The 24,515-nt window shown below is 39.5% G+C and overlaps 1 protein-coding gene across 8 annotated transcripts in view; it reads right to left on the bottom strand.

The window, feature by feature from the left end:
- The window catches only part of LARGE1 (LARGE xylosyl- and glucuronyltransferase 1), a 270,233-nt gene that overhangs the window by 29,185 nt on the left and 216,533 nt on the right, over positions 1–24,515 (bottom strand). For all 8 annotated transcript variants that reach the window (XM_038153721.1, XM_038153717.1, XM_038153716.1 and 5 more), the window contains 3 exons: positions 13,884–13,996; positions 12,257–12,382; positions 3,086–3,241 (listed from right to left, as the gene is read on the bottom strand). In XM_038153721.1, the coding sequence (XP_038009649.1) occupies positions 3,086–3,241; positions 12,257–12,382; positions 13,884–13,996 (395 nt within the window). The remainder of the gene's footprint in view (positions 1–3,085; positions 3,242–12,256; positions 12,383–13,883; positions 13,997–24,515) is intronic.

The raw sequence follows: 24,515 nt of genomic DNA, 5'->3' as shown, positions 1-24,515 counted from the left end.
GCTGGTATATTGGAACAAGACCTTAAGGGCATCTTTTGATACAGCCAGACTGTGAGTGAGACTCACACCAAGCCACTGGTTCTTCCACAGCAGGGCTCAGTGCATTTAGTGCTCAAGTAATTCTCTCCAATTATAAACAGAAGAGCTGTTCTGACATTTTTTCCACTGCTTCACAGTGCACAGAAGCACAAGCAGCTGAGGGAGCACCTTCTACCCATGTACACTGCCTAACGTAAGAAAGCCCTGTTGTGTTTGGGGGTGCCAGTCTCAAGTCAGGAAAAAAAGGAAAAAAAAATAGGAAAAGATAACTTTATCAGCAATTCCTACCTCATACATACCCAGCTTAAGAGAAATTATAGCCTTTCATGTAACATACAAGCTTTTGAATCCTAATGGAAACCTATGAATGCATCTTAGACTGAAGGCTCACCTGGGCCAGCATCCTCTCTCCAGCTGTGAGCTGGCTGCCTCATCAGTGTAAAAGTGAGGATTTCTCAAAACTCTAACCTGGACCTCACTTTGTGGCTCAAGGACTACCAGTACCAAAGCTTAAAAGCTCCTGATTGATTTGCTTTCCAAGAAGAGTAACTTTTGAGGACATGTATACTTTTAGAAACTTTACCTCCTGCTCAAAGCTTCATCACATTGTGAGTGAAATGTCTTTGTTCTGAACCTGCTACTTGCTGATTCCACTTCATGCCCCCTAATTCTTGTACAGGGAGGAATGACAATGCTTTCCTCCTCACCTCACATAATGCTCTGCTTCTGAAGATAATCTGGCAATAGATCACAGGAATGTGCTGCATTTAACAGGATACCTATGACACTGTATATGCTACAGCAGATAGAGCAAGAGTTGTTTCCAAGATAATCTTGTTCTTAGGGTCTCATAACTCCAAAGCTGAAACTTGCTTGCTATGTTCTACAATAAAAGGACATAGTCAAGTCTAGAGTGGAGTTTATATCAAGGGCAACTAATACAAATTTCTTCTCCTAAGTGACTACTCTGAAGTTTTCTGAAGTTGGATTTTTTCCTACTTCAGATAGTTTTGATAGAAGGCTGTTAACTTTTTGATGGCTCATAGCATATTAGGAATCACATATTGTTGTATGCCTAGCTCATTCTTTTCCAGTATATATATATATTTAAAATAAATATATATACATATATACATATATATGTATATATATACACACACACATACATATATATTATTTATAAATGGAGGAATGAGTTACATTTCTTTTTCAGACACAAGCCATACCATATATCATATTGCATTCTACTTGTCTTGAATAAGAAACAGGCTTGAACAGTTAGCCATTTCCAGTGTCTGTCAACCAGATATAAGTTCAGTAAAATGTGCTCTTTTAAACTTTAGGGACTGCCATTTACAGCAAGAACTTGCATTTGCTTTGCACTGCTCCCAGGGAACTTGTTGTCTGAATAAATCCGTTTATTAAGGATTTATAGAGCTCTGGAAAATACAGCAAGAAGTCTGTGACTGCATTCATGCTCTTTGAACCCACACAGCATTTTGTGAATTCAGTACAATTTTAACCTGCATTCTCAAACTGTTATAAAGGTGTGTATTGTTGTCTTTCTTTTAATGTCTCAGTCAGCTTTTCTCTTCCTATTCTACCCTCTACTCTGTCTCTTGTATCTTGATGTCTCCAAGGGCAAGGCTCTTAGTGGTCTTTTATCACATTGAGTTCACTTGATTGTCTAAAAGGGTCTTGCAGAGGATTTTTTTCCTCCATGTGCTTTTACTCTGCTGGTGCACTTGTCCTCCCTCTCTCTCATTCTCTCTCTTGCTCTTCCTCACCCCCTCATCTGTACCAGTTAAGCCCCACTCCTTTCAGAAGAAAATGAGATGGTAAAATAAAGTGTCTGGGAAGCTGTGCCTTGGGTTAAAATATATATTATCCAATCTCTTAGTGCTGTATCTAAAAATATGGCAATAGCATCTCCTGTGCTCATTTTATTCACAGGCTAAATGGAAACAGTACCAGCCTCAATGATGATATTGATTGTCAATTACCTCTTAATTGCTAATGTGTACACGATACTGGCTTTGCTTAATTGATTTTTATGTAGACAACACTGCATATTTTAGAAATATTTTTTTCCTGAATAAAGTGTTACAGATTCCTTTTTATTTCCTTTCAGACTACGTAGGCAAAATTAGTACTTGGTCTACAAATCTCCAGAAACCACATTATACACAAGGAGTTCATATACATCTGGGTATAAACATTTCAGTTAACAGTTTTTTACTTTGGAATTATATGTACTAATGCACAGGTATACACATACACATACATCTATGGGTAAACATCCTTGATTTCAATAATTTTCAGAATATTTGCTTAGTCATAAAGGTTCTGATTGCAGATTTAATGCAGATAGGCATAAATACTGCTGCGACTGATTAAGGGATATACAGAAAAAACCTGCAGACTCACAGCCTATGTGTGCCTTGAAGCCTTTGCTCATTCTGTAGTCTGCAGCACAGCAAAAATTCACAGACCTAAATACCAGCAGTCTTTGTATTTTCCCTTCTTCTTCATTATTTGCACATTAATATCTACCAGACAAAACTGACATCACTGTATATTGAACAAATACACAGCAAGAAACAAGACCTCCTGGAAAGTTACAGGTCTGCCATACTGAATCCAAAACACAGCCCTGGTTACTAAGGAAAAAAAATTAACTCCATCCCAGCTGAAACCACGACAAGATTTAAGGGTGAGATTGCCTAATGGAATAAGACCCCAAACCCTCATTTTCAGCTTGTGATGTTACCTCTGTTGGGGATTTTGAAAGGGCAAAGGAGACAAAAAAAGCGCAGCAAAACCCAAGGTAAAGATGGGATTAATACAATGGTTTTACAGGTGAGGAACTGAGGCACAGAGAGATTAAATTATTTTGGACAGTGTCTCTGGGAACCTGAGCATTGCCTTCAATTCTCCTGAGTTCCACTGCCCCGCACTACCCCCACAACCAACTCCAAGTCTTCAGAAATCCTGTGCCTTGTCTGAACCACCCTTTGTATCACCAAGCCTTAGACGTCCCACTTACATTCTCACTGTTAACATCTGCTTCACTGGGGCAGCCAAAGAGTTCCCGTCTCAGCAAATTCCCATCGTATTCCAGGAATGTCAGGTAGAGGTTGCGGAAAAACTCCACATGCTTGTTTTTCACTCGCAGCTTTTTCGGTGAATTCCAGTGAATCACCTCAGAGGGAAAAAAGAGAAAAGACATCCTGCTGTTAGAACACAGATTTACTTTATCTGCTCTTTCTATGTGTGTTCAGCATGCTGCTCGCTTAAAAAAACAGAAGAAAAAAACTCTCCAAACTACCCAGACCTCCTTCTGTCTTTTTATAGGGAAGGCTTTGCCATGTCTTCCACAAAAAACTGTACACTCTGGAGGTGATGTGCTTGGAAACTCCTCCATGGTATCACCTGAACATTCTCAACATACTCTATGTTGAGAACAGCTCCTTGTGAGTGCTTCCACAACTCTAATCATGGAGCTGATAGTTTATGGACTCTGCTGAAGAAGATAGAATGACAAGGGACACAGCAATGTAGATATTAAACATTAAACTCAGATTTCCACATGACTGTTTCTGCTAAGGAAATTGATTCCCTGTTTCAGGCCAGGCAGCCTCTTTCCTGGTTAGGTATTGAGAAGAAGCAGCTTGAAATTAATTCCCATACCCATTTAAATAGTTCAAAAAGGACTGAATTTAATCTAACTTCCTTTTTGCCATTGCTTAATTTAAACAAGACTGATGTCTGTTGTATTAACACAACACAGCGATGCAGTACAACTTCTCACACTCTGAGCTCCAATTTCTAGCCGATATTTATCCTCTGCTAATGGGAGATGACTGTGGCCTAGACTTTAATGTTGTCATAAAGGGCCTAATCCTCATTTGCATTGAGGCAACTTTGCACTGCTGCCAGTGTGAATGGGAATGGGACCCTAAGAAAAACCAAGAGGGACTTGATAGTGGCTTGCAGGAATGATTTCATTTTACAGAGGCTATATTTTAGACATAAGAAAGAAATCACTAAATGCTTTCTATTCTGTTTTATTCCTGTGACTTCTAAAGAGGTTAAAAACAATAGTCTTCCTTGGGAATGTTTCCAAGCTTGAAGTTCTGGAAGATCTCTGAATCCATTAAGTTAACTGCGTGAAGACACTGTGTCACTCACACACAGCACAGAGCTGCAGCACCATGATCAGCTTTGCTCTGAACATCACAGCTCAGGGAGGGAATACACTGAGCTGAAGCCCAGTACACACAGAAGGAGCAGCCCGGAGAAGATGAATGGAGCTCCCTTGGTGTCAGCAACACAGCTCCACAGGAACAGGGAGTTCTCTGAAACCATGGTATTTGTTGCCCAGTGAGTGGACTGGATGAGGAAAGAGCAGGACACAGCCTGAATTCTGCCTGGACTACAGCAAACAATAGGTCGCTCCACTGAGTATTTATACTGCCACAAAAGCTATGGCACTCTGTTCTACCTACCCAAAACCCATGAGGTATCTCCTGATAAGAAAAGCTTTATCCATTTCTGGGATTTCACTGCTAAGCCTACTAGGATGTCAGAAAACCATACAAGCACTTGAAGAAAAGCACCTGTAGGGAAAGAAGATAATTTCAGATATTGGCAAATTGCTTTTCCTAGGTATAGGAGCACCTTAAATAAAGATTATGTATATTATACATCCACACACTGCATAAATTTGGGAAATTATTTGGACCAACTTACTTGGTGTAGATATTTGTCCCAGGTAATGCTAAATTCTTTGCTGGTTTTACATTTGTCCACATGTTCAGAAGTGCAGCCTAACTGTGCAGAAACATGTTGCTGCATCATGTGATGAAAATACAGACCACCATACAAATGAAAAGAGTTTTGGGTAAGTAAGGGCATAAACTTAAGATAACAGATTTTTTCCACTGAAAAATGTATCATCAAAATCTCCTTTCTTTGAAAAGAACTTGGCATATTTCGTCCATTGTATTTAACTGCAGCAAAAGGCATTAATGCTTGGAAAAAATCTCAGCAACTGAATCCTACCCCAGGGAAATGGGCACATGTAACAGAAGCACAGGGCTGAAGGGACCTAAAGAGCTATTAAACAGTTTTACAGGGTACCAGTATGCATTTCTACAAGCAGGCATAGAATGGAAACTGTCTGCTGGTAACGTGTACTTATTTAAGAGCGGATCAAAAAAAAAGCTAAGAAGCTGGCAAATGGGACAAAAATAATCATTAAGAAAAACCTTTTGTGTACTTTCTATACTTCTCCTACTCTTCATGTGTTTCCTTTTGGATAATCACAAGCATCCTCATCTTCACAAGCATCCTAATGCTGCTGGGCACTCTGAACATCCAGAGACTTGGGGACCATGAACACAGACATGGCTAATGATGCTGAACTCAGAAACTCTCACATGACAGGCTCCTAGGTACTGCAGGAAATTCCCATCAACACACACAGTGTCACATCACAGCCAGGCCTTTGCTGATGTCTCTACCCAGTTGTGTGGGAGATGATTTCAAACCCAGACAACTGCAGTTGTCAGTGCAGAGGCTCTTCGCTGCCGTGCTTCAGGATCTGTTGTGTGTGTGAGCTGGCAAGTGTCAAGGGCTTAGCTGGTGGCTCAGATCTGATCAGATTTGAAACGTGTCAGGGTGCTGCATGTACACTGATGTCAGGAGCCTGGAGTGAACTGCACACAGCTGAATGGAGCTGATGACTATCAAAGCAAGCTGATTTTTTAATCAAAAAGGACAGCACATGACAATGTGTGCGAAAATGATGTGATAAAGAACATCAAGGAACTACCTATGCAATCATCTGGATGACCTAAGGTAGAAAAACCACAAAACAACTCTAGCAAAAAAGCAGGCTGCTTTTCAAATGTAACACAATTAGATATATAGTATGTGATATACCAAAGCACAAAAAAGAACAGCAAGTCACAAAAAGCATCAAGACTCTTCACCCTGATATACAACACTACATCCAAAGACCATATTCTTTTTTATGTCAGCCCACAAACTCACATTCAGTTCTGGCTGTCTGATATGGTTCTATTGCACCATCAGCTACAGTAGAATTTGTGCAGGCCAAGACACTCTTGTAGAGACTGTCATGGGCATCAGTGAGGTACACGATAAAGATTGCACAGGTAAAGCTATGGCCACTGCATTAGAGACTTTATTGTGCACAACAGTAAATTGATTGGAGAAATAAAAAAGATCAGCTGGCAAGAGACTACAGGGAAATCAGAAGGAAAAAAAACCCCACTTTGTTTGAAGACTGTTATGTCCACATTAAAAAGAGAAAGTGATCTAGAAATTGAAAATCTCATTACTCCAACATTCCTGTTGCAAGGCTGAATAGCACCATAATACCGTGTTTATTGTTTCCTCTAGTTTGTAAGTTATTTCAAAGTTCTGCTGGCTTACAGAGGAAGTTCCAGCTAGAAATACAAAATTCCACTGCCATTATCTGGGTAGACACCTCAGGAACAATGACACCTTCAGGCTGACCTACAGATCCTTCCCACTCTTGATCACACCTCCTGAGGACTATGAGAAAATACACTTAATCTTCATTTAGCAATTTAAGTACTGAAAGATCAGAACTTAAAATTCCACATCTATTTAACACTTGGTTAGTTGTCATTAGGCAATTTGGCACTATCCACATTTCTGTTAAAACCATCCTAGTTAATCAGCAACCATTACCATTCCGTGATTACACACAGCCAGCCTCCTGGAACACTTCCATATGTTTGTGGCCTAAAACAGGCTAACTGCACCCGTATTTCCCATTTATTTCCCAGGTTCTGACCAAAGGCACTCAGTGAATGACACAGTGGGAGCCTCATGGACTGGCAGTGGGATCTGAGATGGGAGGGAAGAGAGGATGTTATATGCTGGGGGAGTCTAGGAAGGCTCTAAGAACAGTTATCTGGATGGAAATACACTGAAAACAAAAATCCTAGCAAACCTCCTTATATTACCATCTGCATTTAATCTCTGGGAAGATTAAATATTTCAAACATGATGTTCAAACCACAAAACAATAAGCATGAATACATTATTTCTATAGGTACCTTTAACCAATTTTTTCCCCTGAAGCATTTTCTCTCTCAAAAAGAGAGAATTCAGCCAAATGTTTCCTTTACCACAATCTCTTCCATTTTTTCACCCAAAGACACATCTTGATAATTTCTTGCTCTGCTTCAGCCTTTCAGAATCAGAGAGCAAAGGACATCCTGTATAATTATATACCTGCTTTCCAGGCTGAAGGGCAAGAAATAAGAAAAAATTAAGCTTAAATTTAAGCTTAAAGAAGTTTAATTTTGCAAGGCACTGAACAGATATCATTAATTAAGCCCACGAGCACTTCGCAATTTAGGTAAACAAGTGGTATTTTGTAAACAGGAAACTCTTCTGCTAAAAAAACTAGACTCCTGGCTTAGGCAACCAGACTCTTCTCACTGAATCAGTAGGAGTTAAAATTTGGCAGATCTGCACAGTAAAGACACCTATATATGTCACTTTAATGCCATCTCAATGGGCTTTTTTAGAAGCTTAAATATGCCCCAAACCACACTGCAAATATGCACTACATGTGTAACTTATGCCATGATTAGAGATGTCTGGAAACTTTATTTTTAAACTGTGTTTTATCAGAAATGAACGGTTTAATAAAAGAACCAATTTCCTCAGAAAGGTTCGTATACTTCATAAGAATGCCATCACAGAGATTTTAATGTGATATTTCTAAACTGCCCAAGTGGAAGAGACTCGGGTTGGAGTAGCCAGCAACCCTAATTTGGATGTGGGACTCAAATCCCTGACCTGTCTAGTTTGGTGCCCATGGTCCCAGGGATTACTTTACTCCCCTGCTTACTGCCACTGCTGTATGGCACTAAGCTGACAGACTGCCCCTGCCTTGTGCTTTTCAAAGGTCTTTATTTGTCCTCTGAAGGATTCTTCAACTTCTTTTCCTTTAGCTCCTGTGCCAGTGTTTAGTGAGAGGCCTCCTGCCTTCAAGAACACCCCTATAAACCCATGGTGCTTCCTGTTTGGCAGGACAGAAACACCTGGCTGGCTCCAATGCTCACTCAAAGGATGGGCATTGTTTAACCCTCTTGAGCCCTCACTCCTCTCATTGCAGCTCTTTCTTCATTGGCATTAAAAGGTGCAAGGCTGCAGAATGCCAGAAGTGCTGCAGATTAGAGCAGAAGTGCTTGGACAGCATAGGGCAGCTCAGGGACTGGAACACAAAGAGGTGAAATGGGTCATGCCTGAGGCAGAGCTGAAACAATGTATTACAGTTATGGAAAAGAAGCTGTTTAAACTTCTGTAAGCAATATCACAAACTCATCCCAGTGTGGAGGACATTCTCAGGGAGGGCACAGTGAATCACAGAATTCAAGCTCCCAATGAGGACTTTATGGGGTTCATTATTTATCTATCTGCTGATACAGTATCAGGTGTATTCAAAACCAGTTTGAAAAGCCATCAAGAGGTAGTAAAGCCATCAAGAGGTAGTAAAGTTTACTCACACCATGTTAGAGTGTGAGTAAACTCCAATAATTTGATACATTCCCACTGAAGAGTTCAGCATCTGATTTCTGTGATTGTGAATTACCAGACTGTCTGCATGTAAATAGCATCTGTATCCTTGACAACCAGACTTTATGACTGACTCATTCAATGAGGTCATGATTCATTGTCAGAGGCAGCAAAATTCATTACCTTCTTTCACAGTACTTTTCTTGCCATTAGGCTTGTGCCAAATCATAATAACTGAGATTTCCTTACAGACAAGAACAAAGTACTGACCAAGAAGCAAGCAAAAGCAGGGACTAATCCAGCAAAAGCAATACATAAATCAACCTCAGATTAAGACCAATCCCCCAGGAAAAGAAAAAAAATCAGTAAAATGGATAGAGATGCAATTTAACATGGTCTAAAAAGAGAAAAAGGTGATCAGAATCCTCTTCAGGCAATATGAAATATTCAACTGCTCCCTAAGCCTTGCATAAATGTGAACAATGCAGCAAAGAAGTGTCTGCACACACATGCACACAGAGATCCCTGAACAGCCCCGGGGGTCCAAGTTTACTTGACACAACGCTGTATGTAAGAGATGACAAATCCACAACTCCCATGGACTTTGGAGTCCATGGAATCAGATCAGCATGGAATCAAATCAGCACCTTTTCGGTCTGACAGGAGGAACGCACTCTGTTTTGGCTGAAGAATCCTTGACTGGGTCAGCTTTACCTTTGAATTTAAATCTCTCCATTCACTTCCTTCTTTCCTATGCTATTCTTCTTTATCCCCCAGTGCAAGCTTCAAAACCTGTCTTTCTTTCCCTCTTACCCTCGAGGTTTGTTTTACCTTGTTTCTCATTCCAGTCTCACCATGCAATAAAGAATGTGCCAAATCTGTTGTGTTGTACCATTTCTATTAAATGCCATGGAATGACTAACTCAGGTGATTTTAAGAATGACATTTTTAACTTGGGGTAAGGACATTTGTTAGTTTTTTGTGAGACTCATATACCTAACCAGCTGGTTTCTTTCCAGAACTAGAATTTTGATAATTTTCATAATGCAAATTCACAACTTTATTTGGTCTATGTATTTTTTTTTTAATTGTATAAAGAATTTTAAAGTGCTGCCAGAGGGCCAGTTCTTTAACTCGCAGTATGGGAAAAGCTTTATTAAAACCATGGGGTTTTATGTGCACTAGATAAGGCTCTGACCTCTCTTTCAAGGCAAAGAATTTCAGCCCTAATTTAGTATGTAGGGGATAACTTTAGTAGTGTGAATAAGTCCAGTTTAGCTGAAGAAATTGCTTATGTGTCTGCACCCCTTGTTGAATTAAAATACCTCAGACCAGAAAATCAGTGGAGAGTATTACACATCTTAGACTTCACTGCCTATGCTGTAATGGAACTGACAGTGTGACACAACATACAGCAACAAACGACCAAGCCTGAATTACAGCTATAAAGATAAATTTGTTAATTGACAAGAAAGAAAGTATTTAATTTAATTTTTAAAATACTTCTGTCAAATGCTTACTTGTAGGTGTTATATATGAGTTAGACGTCCCACACCTGAAGTAGATTAGTTAACACAGTCACTGGACTCAGAAGATCAGACATCTGCTCTGAGGTGAGCTCCACCAGCCTCCAAACCCACTTATAAAGATGACACTTTGGCTGCCTAAATCCAGATGTACAACAAGGTATACATTTCAGTCCCTGAAAGCACCTTACAGTTATCCTGCCTATCCATCAGCTGCCTTGCCAAGAGACATCTTCTCCTGTAGGTCTGTGTTTTATCTGCCACTCCTATATGAATACTGCAGAGTCCCTATGGTGACTCAAACAGTGTTTGGGCAATGGAACCAAACCCTTGATCCTTGTTACCAGCTTCAATATCTTATTCTCATGTAAATGGCTGTGTCTTTACCTTGTGCTGAGTCCAATCTGAGTGTCTCAATAACATAAATTAATCTCAGCCTCTAATTTACAGCAAAATATTGTGATATGCCACAGGTGGAAGGTGTATTTTTCTGAAGTACATCTTTTAGGAAACATTTTCCCTGTTACACATTTTTCTTTTTGTTTCAGGCCCTGCAATCACTGTCATACATGATTCTCAACATGAATGCAGTGCTAAAATCTCTATCAGTACTCTGTTTGAAGGCATAAAACCATGATGCTTTTGAAGTGCCTGTGTTGATCCTGCCCTACAAACAGGTGTTATAAACCATTTAGTGACTAGTGTACTGACAGTACAGTGATTTAACTTTAAAAGCTGTCTTCTATGGATCACAGCTGAATAGACAGTTGTGAATAATTTATAAATGAAATTCAATCAATGATGGCCAGTTTTGACAGGTCAGTCAACCCATGTAGAACTTTTGTTTCTTGGAAACACAGGTTTTGCAAGTGTGTTGAGAGTGATTGATTTTCTATATTCATCCTGCATCTGGTGATCATATTGAACACTCCTGCTGTTACTCTACAAATTGCTACAAGGGAAAACTTGGTTAGATTTAGGATATATGCTTTACAAAGAGGGTGGCCAAACTCTGGAACGTGGGGCCAAGGAGCATGCGAAACCTCAGTCTTTGGAGACTCGACACTCATCTGTACAAGGTGCTGAGCAACTGGGTCTATCTATGTTGGTCCTGCATTAAGTGGGGTTTAGATAGTCTCCAGAGAGCCCTTGCAACCTCTTCCATATTTTTGTGCCTGAGGTTTTTTATTAAACCTCATTTGCATTCTCAAAACGTAAGTCCAAATATACAAACCTTAACTGAATTCTAAAATCAGTCACTGAAAACTACCTAATATTTACTATGTTCTGATGCCACTAGTCCACTCTGATGGAATCTACTGCTGCACAATCTTACTCCACACCTGGGCAAAGCTCAACCAAGCTTCAATTCTGAACTCTCAGAATGCTACATTTGAGTCTATGAGCTCAGTCTTTCAAAATGGCCAGGGCACAACTGATGTTCATTTACCCTTATCTATTAAAATTCATCCTGCTTTTATACTCTACTTGTTAATAGTGAAAAATTTCGTAATAAATTGACACTATAGCTTCATTTCATTAAATTAATAGATTTTTACTCAATCTTCTTTTTTCAGGACAAAACATGGAAAAATGGGTGGCAACATGACTGGGTAAAGTGTGTGCAAAGGCTAAATATGAAGTGAGCAAGATCTTTACATTTCTCCTAATGCCTTTCTAGTTAGGGTCTGCCCAATCCTCTCTGAATTTCACTTTATTAAATGATGTTCAGTTAAGAGTTTCAAGCTTGTCCAGTACAAAAAGGAAAGGTTTTGTATTCTTTGTCTAGGAAGATCTAAGACCTAGGAAAGCAATAAGAATTCAGTAGTAAGATGCATTGGCACAGGTGGCAGGTACAGAATGTAAGAAGGCAAAGCACTTCTTTAACACCTTACCAAACCCCAAAGCAGCATCTATATTTGAATTTTCTAGTAGTAGTCAAAATGCAAAAAACCAAAGTCACATTTCCTTTCCCCGTTTGGGTGTCTTTATAAAATGTATGTGTTAGTTTCCCCCCTCCTTAAGGCAGTTCATCTGTCTCTGACAGCAGTTCTTCATTCTCTGTCCCAAAGGACACCAACCATCCAACCTCCTGTGCAACATACCTTCAGGTCAGACACATCTCTGTAGCACTGCTCAGAACGGGTGTGATCAGAAAGCTGCACATTCCAGAAACATGGGAGCTGGTAGACAAGGAAGGGATTTTGTTTGATGACTGCATTGAAGATATCCTAGCAGAAAAAAACCAGAGAAACATTTGGGTATGTTGTTTCTACTGTGTGAGGTGATTTCAACTCCTCCTCCAGCTGACTCTCCTTCTCCCCCTCACAGGCAGAAATTCCAATGGTGATGAAAGGTGAAGTCTGTAAACCTTTCTCCATAATTCTGTTGCCTTGGAGGGTGCTGTTAATCTAAGGGGTGATATATAGATCCAGACAAGAGGAACAAACTCTCCTGACACACAGAGCTAAGGGACTCCTGCTAAGTTTTCTAACATTCATCTTGTACTGCTGACATGAGGTGTGGCTCCTGTTCTAGTCACCAGGGAGATTAACAGGCAGTAAAAGATACAGTGTCTGCTGGCACTAGTTACTGCACCACTTTTTAACAAAGAGCAGGAAAGTGAATCTGGCAGCTACGTTGCTTCAAGGTGAATTACTAGACATGACTTTAGATAGCACTTTATTGTTGCAACAAGTACTACAGGTACTCTATGGAAAAGGCATGTAGGACAGATTGCAGAGCAGCCTACACCATGAGGGACAGAAAGTGTTTTGCCCCTAAGCAGCCATTCCATTGGAGAAGTAAGTTAAAAGGACAATCTGAGGGTAAGGTTTTAGGAGAAGATGCAAGCAGCCCTCCTCTTCTCTGCAAAATTCTGCCCTATGCAGGTATTAGCATCTCAGGACCTGAGTGAAAACACAGTGAAGTTGCAAGAATCTTTTTAATGAACCTCAGGATCACCCTGCAAAGGTGCTGTACAAAGTGCAAATCTCCATGTGCACGGTAAGGAGCGTACTTCCTTTGTGGTGACTGGTCAGCAGCCAGAGGTAACTCAGAAGACAACAAATATCTAAATAAGATGCTGTATTGAGTTAACATGTTCAAGCTGTTGAACAAGAATTATTGGTTCAGGTCTAGTATTACATTCTGTTTAAATGGGTCTAAACTGAGAGCTGGCAAGAAGAACAAATTGAAAAACTATTTCTATGTTAAGACACACTTTCTTCTCTAGGCCTCAGCCTCCTATCTGTTGCAGGGAGACAGCAGCACTTTTGTTTTTACAGGGCTGTTGTGGCAAGGAGTACATTAAAAGACATCTGGGACTCATCTGCCAGAAACAGAAAAGAAATGTCAGGAGACTCTTAAAACTAAAATCTCATTAGACAATAACCAGTGGGAAAAGACACAGTTTATTTGGACTTCTGGTGTCTGGAGAGTTCTGTGTTAAACAAGGGAGGACAGAAAATGAAAGCTTGAAAACGCCTTTTGTCCCTCTTACGAATCATCTGAGCAGAGGAGGTAAAAAATGTCAGTGTAGTAAGAGGAACCAAACCTTGTGACTAAAACTCCATTCTCTTCCATGTTTTGCCCAGAATGATTCAAAAGATGGTAACTACAGGCACAACAGCTTTCCATTGCCTTTTCCCACATCTCATCCCCTCTCCCTTTCTTTCCTTCCTCAACCCATGGCTCAGTGGTTGTCCCACAGTCCTGCAATGTCCTACTCACCTGGTCAGCCAGTGAAGTGGACAGCATGCTCATTAGCTCCCGCTCTGCCGTCAATCTCCACATCTGCTCCCACTTCATCTTCCGCAATTTATCTAGGAGCAGCAAGATCACCCCTGAAGGGAAACACAGGGCAGAGATAAAGGAAACCCCATCATGTCACGTGCCAGCCAAGGCCCACCCTGCCCACGTGCTGATTCAGCAGCTAAAACATTACATGAAGTTAACTGATGCGCCTGATTGCAACCCTTGAAACTTCTTTGAGGAACAGATTATCAATGCTGGTTACAACCTAGACCTTGAGAGGGCCCACCATTAAGGCACCAAGTGTGCACAGAACAGTATCCTCAAATTGGGAATTTTAAGTTGGAAGAAAGGTACCTTAACATGCATTGTATTCCTCAGTTGCTTTTTAGCTGGCCAAAACTCCTAGTGTACAAGAAGGGAAAACAGCGGAAGCAATGAAGCTGGATTGAAACACCAGCAAAACCTTTCCTACAGTGTCTTAGAAAAATCCACTTGAAAAATGAATTCGGAAAGGCTTAGATAAGAGAGCTGTCATGGGGAATGAATGCAGACTGAAGGACCACAAACAAGGAGTACTGATAAACAACAGTCTTGCAGGCTGACAGAAAACACCTAGTAAAATCAATGATGGGTTCTGTGTTGTTTCGTATCTTCATTAGTGGAGGGAGGAAGTAAACAGAACAGTAATGACATCTGCAAATTATATTTAACAAGAGGTCTTACAAAAAAATATCATGGCAACTGTAGAGAACCATAGCAGCTACACAGAAGAATACGAAATGACAAAAAGCAAGCACAGGGAAAAGCTGCCTCAGGGAGTCCAAGTTGATAAAACTAAAAGTAATGAGAAAAAGAAAGGAAATGTAGTCTGAATGCTTAAGAAAAACTCTCCTAAAACCGCTGCGGTGAAATAAACTAGAAATGGCAGATAAACTACTTTATTTCATGAGTCTTTCCAAATCAGACTACACCAGGATTAGAAAATGTACCTGGAAAAGTGCTGCTCTGGTTGGGAGAGGATATAGGTGGTTCCAGTTCCTTCCTATATTTACTTTCTATGACATGGCAAGTTTCTTTCCAGTAAAACCCGGCACAGCTATGAACAAAAAGAAAACCTCTCCTGGCACTGCACTTTGTGGCCTATTTTGGTTGTGTTTTCCATGTAGTCCATCTGGTTCCCAAGGATGCTGGAACCTGTGCTGGAGGGATCCCTTTTCATCCTCAGTCAACCTTTCTGCTTCCAGCTGTTGGATTGGAAAGGGACGCATTGTCACAACATGCTACAGTTTATTTATGCCAGTGTGTTTGTCTTCTCTCCAGCATAAGGAAAGCCTATTTTGGAGCATGTAGTAAGGGGAAATATTTTAATATGTGCAGTATTCTCTTTTTGTTTTTTGACTTCCACTCTTATGCTAGCTGCAGATTATGGCATTGCAGCTAACAAGATTATGCTGTCCTGAGGGGCTATCATGAGAGCAGCTGAGAGTAGAAGAGGCAGATGGAGTGAAAAAAGTGGAATATATGTGAGAAAGGATGTACTAAATTATAATGCAATCATGGCTACTGAAAATATTCACCAAGTTTTATTGTTTCACCATCAAAACTGATTTCAATGTGATTTCTATTTTAATTCACCTGCAGGCTTGAGTTTAACATTTTTGTACAGTTTCTATTTAGGCTTCTAATTTACTGCTGCCATAAAAATAACTGCTAGAGAATACTTATAGAAAGTTTAAATATTTACTCATTGGTATTAGTGAGAGTAGGATATTTCTACTAAGAGGAGAATTTAATACTCTTTACTTAGTGTTGTTGACTTCAAATGCAAAGCAAAAGCATGTGTTTTGGGAACTTTTAAAACAGTTCCCACAAAGGAAAAATTACTTTTTTTCAGAACAGTGAACTTCAGGTTCTTGTCTATATTGTTGTGTTGTCAAAAGCAAACATAATAAATGAACTAACTTCAATCTACACAATTAGTTTGCAGGCAAAGTGTCTGAAATAAGGAAAGTATTTTCCTCAGGATCCGCTTCCCTCAGAGTCAAATTGAGTGAAATCTCAGACTAAATTCAAGATGACATACAGCTGAACATAAGGGGAAAAGGGACTCACTCTCATCTGCTGTGCTGGGGGAAGAAGAGACAGGAGGAAAAACAAGAAATGAAAGGAATATTTTATTAACATCTGGCCCCAGGCAGCAGGACTTCTGATCTTTTGAGAAGTGCAGCATCTTCCTGCCCTAACCTACCTGAGAAAAACAGAAGGAAAGCTTGGCAGCAAACAAAGAAAAAGAGAGAAGTGGGAACCCAAACATCTCATGAGTATTAAACAGATTATGATCAGCCATAGAACACCCTATTTTCTTTGTCCTGAGGAAATAGTTCAGGCATATCCAGAGATGTAAACATTTCAAAGATCTAGGAGAAAAAGAATGCTTTATTACTAAATTTGTGGAAAACATCCCTAGTCTTGTTATAACTTGAATGGCATTTCTCTCCTGCTACTTGATGAGATTTTACTTGAACTACGACAGATTCTGAACTGCTCGAACAGGCAAACAAACAAGAAAGCAAACAAATAAACAAAGCAGTTTCTCAAAAATGTCATTTAAGGACACATGAAAAACCCAGCTCCAAAAGCAAAATAAAAAAACTCCCCCTAAGCACAAGAAAAAAAAAAAATTGGTGAATAAAACAGGGCAATAAACCTGACTTAACATATTTGGATTAAAATGTTTCAGTAGAAAAACACTGCAAAATTTTTTGGTACATTTTAAAACTCAATTTACTTGAAAAAATTTATTCTTAAAATTGATACAAATTAAAAGTATTATTGAAAATTATTACACGATCTGAAAAGGAAAATAAATTTTCTATTTTGGGTCTAACCAAACTTTGGGAGTCATGTTTTCCGTCCTTTTCCCATTTTTGGTTCAATCTAAACCAACTTTTTCATTCTTCCAATGTTTTCACTAAGCAACAATTTCCAGAGATGCTTTAAGGCATGTCAGCAAATTTGTTCTTCTTTTTTGTTTGCTTTTCTTAATCTGCTCCAGAACAAAATATTTTATTTCATTTTTCTGAACAGTAAATTGAAAGTCTGCAGAAAGATCAGCCATTTCCCTTGGAATACTACCAAGCATCCCCACCTCTTGCTTCTGGAACAAAGACAACGGCTCCTCCTGAAATTCAGAGGGGAACATATAGTGGAGCTGGAAGTAATAAACAACATTATAAGACAGAACAGAATCACTTAGAGATGTTATAGTGAAACTGGACAAGCTTTCAAACTCAATCAATTTATTACAATGGGCCTTTTAAGGTGCCTGAAAAAAACACTCAGTGCTGTGGGGGAAGACAATGTAGCTCCTAAGAAATCATTTTCTGTAGGATCTTGCCGTTCCTTTTGGGTGGAACTGGATGCTTTTGTGAGCCTTTGAGGCAACACCATCTTATATGAGTAGCACCTCAGAGTCTATCCTTGTCAGGTTTTTAAAAATTGTTCTTGAAATTAGGCCTGCAACACTGAATCAGCTAGACAAATAACAAGTAGATGTCATCATAATATCCAAAACAGATAGGTAAGACACACTTCAAAATATATCATAAAGAAATAGTGAGTTTTAAAAAAATGACTGGGATTTTGCTATAGCTAAGCAGCACACTGAAGACCACACACCAAAACACTGAGTCTGAGAGAAATAATGAACTTACTGAGTCTGTAAGAAATAATGTTAAACAGACCTGAAATTATGCAGATTTTGTAATAAATATCTGACCCAGACATTTAGGGCAGTAATCTACCATGTTTTGCGAGACAGATTTGGCACCAAAAATTTGAATTCCGTTTTAAGTGCTGTGGAAGAGACTTGTAGCTCTGCTGTCCTAGGAGAGGCTCCATGATAGTGCTGACAGCTGAGTACTCAAGCAAATACTTGCAAGTTCTTTTAATTCTCATTTATTGTACTTGAAGCCAGTGGAAACTGTCCCAGTGTGTAATGTTAGGAATGTGACTATGCCTTTGCTGGTCAGGGCCCCAATGACCAGTTTTGTTAAGGACTGCATTTGGAATCCACTGAGCCACAGCTCCACACCACTGACTGAGGCCCCTGTTTTCCACCCACAGTATCAAAAGCAAACAGAAAAACATAGGCTGTTAGGGATTAAAACATTAAATTTAGAATTCCAAAAGAAGCCACTGCACACATTTTAAAATTTACATCTTTGTGTGGATGAAATTCACAGCATTTATCTCACTTGGTTTATAGACTATCTGTTGCTCATAATTTGACCAGCCATATCATTAATGTAATAAAGCTGTATTTTTCTATAGCTTTTAACATGATATGACTGAAGGACTGTCATTCTAACACATTTCTGGAGCATCCTGATACATTATTTAACTATGAATTTCATGCACCAGTCTTCTTTTCTCAAAAAAGCTTTTCACAATCTAAAATACCCAAAGTAATAAAAACTCACACGTATGTACGTGTTCATTGAGAATAAATGATGATTCCACACTGGAACTTTTCTCTCAGAAAACTGAACAGGGCTGAGAAGCTCTTTTGAAACAAAGTGTGTGTCCCTCCAGGCATGGTGACAGAATGCAATAGCCCTCGTTTACTCTGCACATGTATTAAAAGCGAAGTTGTCATGGAGGGTATTTTGAAATATTGTGCAGGCACTCTGGGGCTGGTTCCTCCTGAAGCATTAGAAACATTTTGTTTACACTTCCTGATGACCATTTAATGAAATAGAAGACTTTTACTTTCTTTATGCTCTTCTCCCCAAGTATGCTACTTTTCCTTAGGCAGAATTAAGATGAATGTTTTACTCAAGCACAATCCTAACTTCTTATTATTGAGCTGTTCACTGTAGCTTAGAATGTCCCAGTTTTCTGTTTCTTTACTGCTTAGATTCTATTCTTCCTGAGCAATTTGGAAGAAGATAAACATGTTTTCTATCTTCTATTTCATGACTTCCACTTCTGGGGGAATTTCTCCAACTTTCTTAAAGCCTCAAAACTGCTACAGAGGAATTTCCTTGATTCCAGAGTCTAGAAGGTCTAGAGGAGAGGAATCATGAACCATAAGACTTTTCGCAGGTCTATGGAGGAAAACCTCTGCTACTTAAGAGACCATCCTGCTCAGTAATGCTCTCTCCTCTTATCTGCCAGAGTCTTGTGAAGAGAACTAACAAATCCACAGGCCTTTCAGAGGTCAGCAAAGAAAAATCATCTCTGAACCTGAAGAAATTTGCCTTCTCTCACACAGATCCCAAGCGTATAAAGTCCCAAGCAGTAAAAATTCACACACTTAACAGCGCAAATTGCTGAAAATATTTGCTTAAAATGGAAAATAACATGGCTGGAAAATAACAAAAATGTTAGAAAAGTAAAAAATGGAAACTAGGGGTTATTCCCAGCTGCTGTACTTGCTTGGGCATCAAGGAAGACATTAAGGATAGTAACCTTTCTCAAAAACCTGTATCCTGAACCCTGTGCAAAGGGTTGTTGGAGAAAAAAAAAACATCTGTGAAGAAGGTCCTTACATGGCTTTTAAAAAGATCCTGCTTCCTCACAGTCATTGCACTCTGTGATGCTTGTGAGTATATAGCACAGAGAAATCACATTTTAGAGGCAGAAAAGAAATATTCCAGGGAGTTCTTGTTCGGTAAACTATGGAAATGGCTTCTAAGAAGGGAAAAAACCCTGTAAGAGGCACATCGTTAAAATCTCATAAAATTCAAAAGACTGGAAAACTTTTTGTTGAGCACTTTTAAACCTCTGAGAACACTTTCTAACCTCAGACCTGCAAAGGGAGAGAGGAGGGAGGTTTCAGCCTTTATATGCTGTAGCACCATGGCCCTGGCCACATGAAGTGGAGATCTGTCTTAAGGACATCTCACATCACTGCCATGCACAAGGATCAGCTGACACATCTCTGCACATGTCTGAAAGACATCATGAAGGTGCCAAAAGTGGCCACAAGATAAAAGATGGCCAGGTACACATCTTATTTATAATGCCTTTAGAAATGTGAGATTTAAAAAGAAAAGTGATATTGGGAAGGGGAGGGGTGTGAATGTCGAAAATTTCTGCAAAGTTTTAAAGAACTTTTCCTCTCTTCAATACTAAAACTGCAGTAAATTCTTACACGCAAGATTAGCTGTGGTTTCATTTGCCTGTGTACTTAGGTGGCTTCAACAGAAAAACAAAGTCCTGATTTAATACTTTATTTAGGTGATAAAGTCAGAAAGGATAATTTTTCATTCTCGCGTAACAGAAGTCATAGGTTTTTTCAAAATCAGTTTGGGGCCTACTAGAGCATAACTTCTAGAAAAAAAATTCAGTCTTGATTTAAAAATTTACAATAATGGATAGTCTACCATGAACTTTGATAAGTTATTCCAATGAATAATTACCCTGATGAAGGGTGCTTCCCTTATTCTAATTTGAACATCTCTTTGAACTTTCAGTCATTTGATCTTGCTGAACCTTTGCTAAATTGGCAGACCCTCTAATAAGAAATGTTATTTTCTCCTCCAAATACTAATAACCTAGGATCAAATTATCCTTTGACTTGCTCCCAGATAAGCTCCTGGAGCCATTTTTCCAAACTTTATGGGAAATTTTCCAGTATTATTGCTGAATTTTGCTAATTTTGAGTGGTCATCTTTGACCTGTGGAGCTTAGCCCTGGACAAGTAGCTAAATCTACATTTTAAAATAGATAAAGTCCAGGAGGTGGTCCCCAACACCCAGAGCACCAAAGCCCTGATTGTGTGTGTACAACTGGGAGTGCGCATGCTCTGCTCAGGGTCTGGCTCTTTCCTGAGCACATCCTGCGGGCCACATTCATCCTGCACAGCACTTGTCTCTGAGGTCTAGTTTATGTTCCTTCAGTTGTCAGACAGAACGATTATTCTGTTTGCCTTTCTCAGTGTGGATGACATTATGAGAGAACTATGTCACAGTCTTCTAGAGTGGAGTGTTTTTAGCAAGGAACAGAGGGTCTGTGTTGTGTGCACTGGAGAATGTCATCAAGGCATGCAGAATATTAATCTTCTGATGCCACACTTAAGGATTAGAAAGAGGTGCCAAATGGAGTGTAGTCCTACCCATGCTACCTTCCAGAAATACTTCCTGAAGTGAACGATGAACAAATTACACTAAATACTATTAATTTTCTTTTTTTTTTTTAATGAAAGACAGTTTGGTTCCTGAGAAAGACAGGGTACCAACTAATTTCTGTGTCCTATGGATAAACAGGGAGCCAAGAGTGAAGAATAAACTGGGCAGCTAAGTTACCTGGTAGTGTAGACATCAGGCATTACAGGAGTAAAAAGCCTCCATCCCACACAAAACAAATGCATTTCCTGTACTCATACTTGAAATGACTCTGGTTGTACATCCAATGATCACACAAAATATTTTATCAATCGTAACAAACCTGGAGTTCATCTAATTATCCATCCTGGACTGATTGTCACGCACCTCTAAATTCTTCCTGAACATAGAATTCTTCATGTCAGTGCCTCAAAACACAGAATTGTGAGTGAGTGTCACAACTCTACAAAAAGCCAGAGGAACCGGACTTTGGGTGAGCTGTGCTGAAGAGCAATCACAGAATAATACAGACTGTACAGGGTTACTGTGCAGGAGGTCCAGTCATTGCATCTCTGTGCGCAGGCATGTTTGGAAAAAGGGATCACACAAAGCTGGTTTTTATGGATAAAAACTGAGGAGATTTGTTGAAATTTGCTGACTATTTACCCTGCTGAAAGCAAGTATGCGTTCCAAAAGTAATTTATGTTAGACTCTCCACCAAAGAACCACCTACCTTTAAAAGAAAAAATAACCTGTTTCTTAATCCTTGGCTCTTGTAAATCAGGTTAAGTCTCTTTAATGCAAGAGTCAGGCATCTATATCAGATCTGGACCTTATCCATGATACTTATCTATGTTTTATTCTTCCACAGAAAGTGGCAAAAAGTGAATGGTAACAGGGACCACTGCTTTAAATTATGTTTGGCTTTTTGGTTTTGATCCTCTCAAAGGCATCATATTCAATAAGGGTCAAAATATCAACAATTTTACAAGGTTTCCACTTGGGAGTATGTGAAGAAGAAAAATACACCCTGCACAGGTGCTAATTATTTTGGCTGGCTCTTAATCTTAACAGTGTCTGCCTTATACTTTCCAACACGGTGGAGAAGAGCTTTCAAAAGCAGTTTCTGCTATTATGTGCAGTCCACAAGGCTAATTGTAACAATGAGCGCAGTGAGCAAGAACCCGTCATAGCTCTTCTGGGTCTGGTGTTCCCTCAACACATCACCAACAAAGGAGGAGATGTGGTTCAGGGCTGAATGACCTGAAAGGTATTTCTTTCTATTTGAATGACAAAGACATTTGGAGTTTTGTATTCAGGAAAAAGCAGAAAACTTCCCCCTGCCTTTCTCCCCCCTTAATGGGCAGTTTATTGACTGAGTGAGATTCAGGAGGAATAGAACATTCTAAGAAATGGATTAGGGAAACGAAAGGCTACACAGGGTCCTTGACTGGACAAGTGGGTAAGAAAAAGCTCCTAAAAGTCAACAGAAAGTCCTGAATGGGACTATTCCTGAATAGAGACTACATGCTGGAGGACAGGTGGATAGAAAGGAGATTTCCAGGAGAAGTTCTAAGGGATTGGGTGGACAGAAAGTTGAACATGAGCCAGCAGTGCAACCCTGGGGAAGTATTCCATGTCTTGGACTAGATTAGCCCTCAAGACATGGGAGGTGATTACCACTCTTGGCTCAGCACTTTTAAGACCACATCTGAAGCACTGTTTTGGATTCCTAAGTCAAATAAATACCCTGACATGCTGAAGTAAATCCATCAGAGAGCAACCCAAATGGTCATAGGTCTGGCATTCATAAGGAGAAGCTGGGAGAACTGGCCTTCTTCAGCCTGGGGAAGAGAAGACTGAGGGATCTCCTGTTGCTTTCTAAAACTACTTAATGAAGCAATAATTTTCTAACAGATGGACAGAGACAGAATGAGATATAACAGTCACACACTGCAGCAAAGGAAAATCTAATTACATATTAAGAATTTTTACTTTTATTTTTCACTGAATAGAAAAATAGTGGCTGAATACAGGAACAGGCTGCTCTGAAAGGTATCCATGAAGACACTTGAAACTCAGCTGGAAAAGGCCCTGAGCAACCTGAGCTGACTTTCAATGGGAAGAGGACCAAAAGACCTCAGGGGATGTTTTCTGAGCTAAATTGCCTACAATTCAACAGTTCTACTTGGGGAAAACTTCTCTTTTCACTGTCTGTGATTTTCTTGAGTACAACTGTACAGAGATGATCTGCATATAGAGTGTACTGCAGCACTCCTGTCCTCCCCTGAGCTCACTTTGACAAAGATTGGTGCAGAAGGGAAGGCAGAGCAGCTACAGCATGAAAATTAAAGCCAGGACATAGCTGAACATAATGACAAGACAATGAGGAGAGGAAGAAATGAGCTGCTTCTTCTGAGATTTGTGTCCACTCAGTTTTGCAGCTTCTTCTCTTTCGAAGTCTCTTGGTATTTTTTTAAAGGGGAAAGGTTTGTCCTGAACTTAGTTTGCCCTAACATAAAGTGCTAGGTTGCCCTAGCACCTAAGAGAGAGATCTGACTATGACCAAATCGTACTGGTTTTGTTGGCACTCTCTTAGTGGGAATGACTTTGACACAGGGCAGAAAGACATCTTAGTCACTCTGCTACTTTCTGTGACAGGCACCCAGCTCCCTATTAAGAGTCTAAAGATGGAGTCCAACTGTGATGCCTCTTTTCTTTGTTTTGGGACTGTGGCTAAAACTACTGTCTCTGTCACTACAAAAAGGAACTGTCTTTCCACAATCATTTTTATGAGCACAATGAGAAACTGGAAAGTGAACTTGCACTTCAGAAGAAAATGTACTGGCTTTACTATCACTATGCATTTGTCTGGGCTTCTCCTATCATATAATAGAAGGTTTTGTTCTCAGTGTAGACACCTGGATGCCTTTACTAAGCTTTTATGTGAAAGTCTTTCATCCAAATTTAACCTGCTAATGATTGTTCCTCTACAATAAAGAGGGCACTTCAGACTGCTGGACAACATAATTACTGATCAAGTTGTTCACATAAAGAACTGCCTTGATCAAGCTAAAAATAAAACACTTCAAAATGATTTTTTTAATCATTACATTGGAATGCTACATCTAAATGCCTGATTTATGTACATTACATGGAGAACTTTACAGTATGGACGCAGGTCCGGCCAATAAAACTCCCAAAACGAGGACAATTTAATAAACTAAAAAGTAATAAATTTTATTTACTCCAATACTACTAGAATCTTGTATAGACTGTCTAAACGCCATCTTTTTTAATCACAGGTTTCCTACAAGATAAATGTTTTCAGTGTTTCAAAACAAGTCTGATGGTGTTTTTTTAAAACAGTTTTTGCAGGGGCTGAGAGATTCAATTGCTAAGGAGTAGAGGAGGTATCTGACAGAATGCCATGAACAGTAGACTAACTCAGCCACAGTAATGCCTTCACTACTTGTATAGGCCTCTCAAACTAGAGACA

This window comes from Motacilla alba, chromosome 1A (genome assembly GCF_015832195.1).
Source record: "Motacilla alba alba isolate MOTALB_02 chromosome 1A, Motacilla_alba_V1.0_pri, whole genome shotgun sequence".
Classification (NCBI taxonomy): domain Eukaryota; kingdom Metazoa; phylum Chordata; class Aves; order Passeriformes; family Motacillidae; genus Motacilla; species Motacilla alba.
Note: the sequence above shows the minus strand (reverse complement) of the source record. Positions and strands in the feature narration are given on the sequence as shown.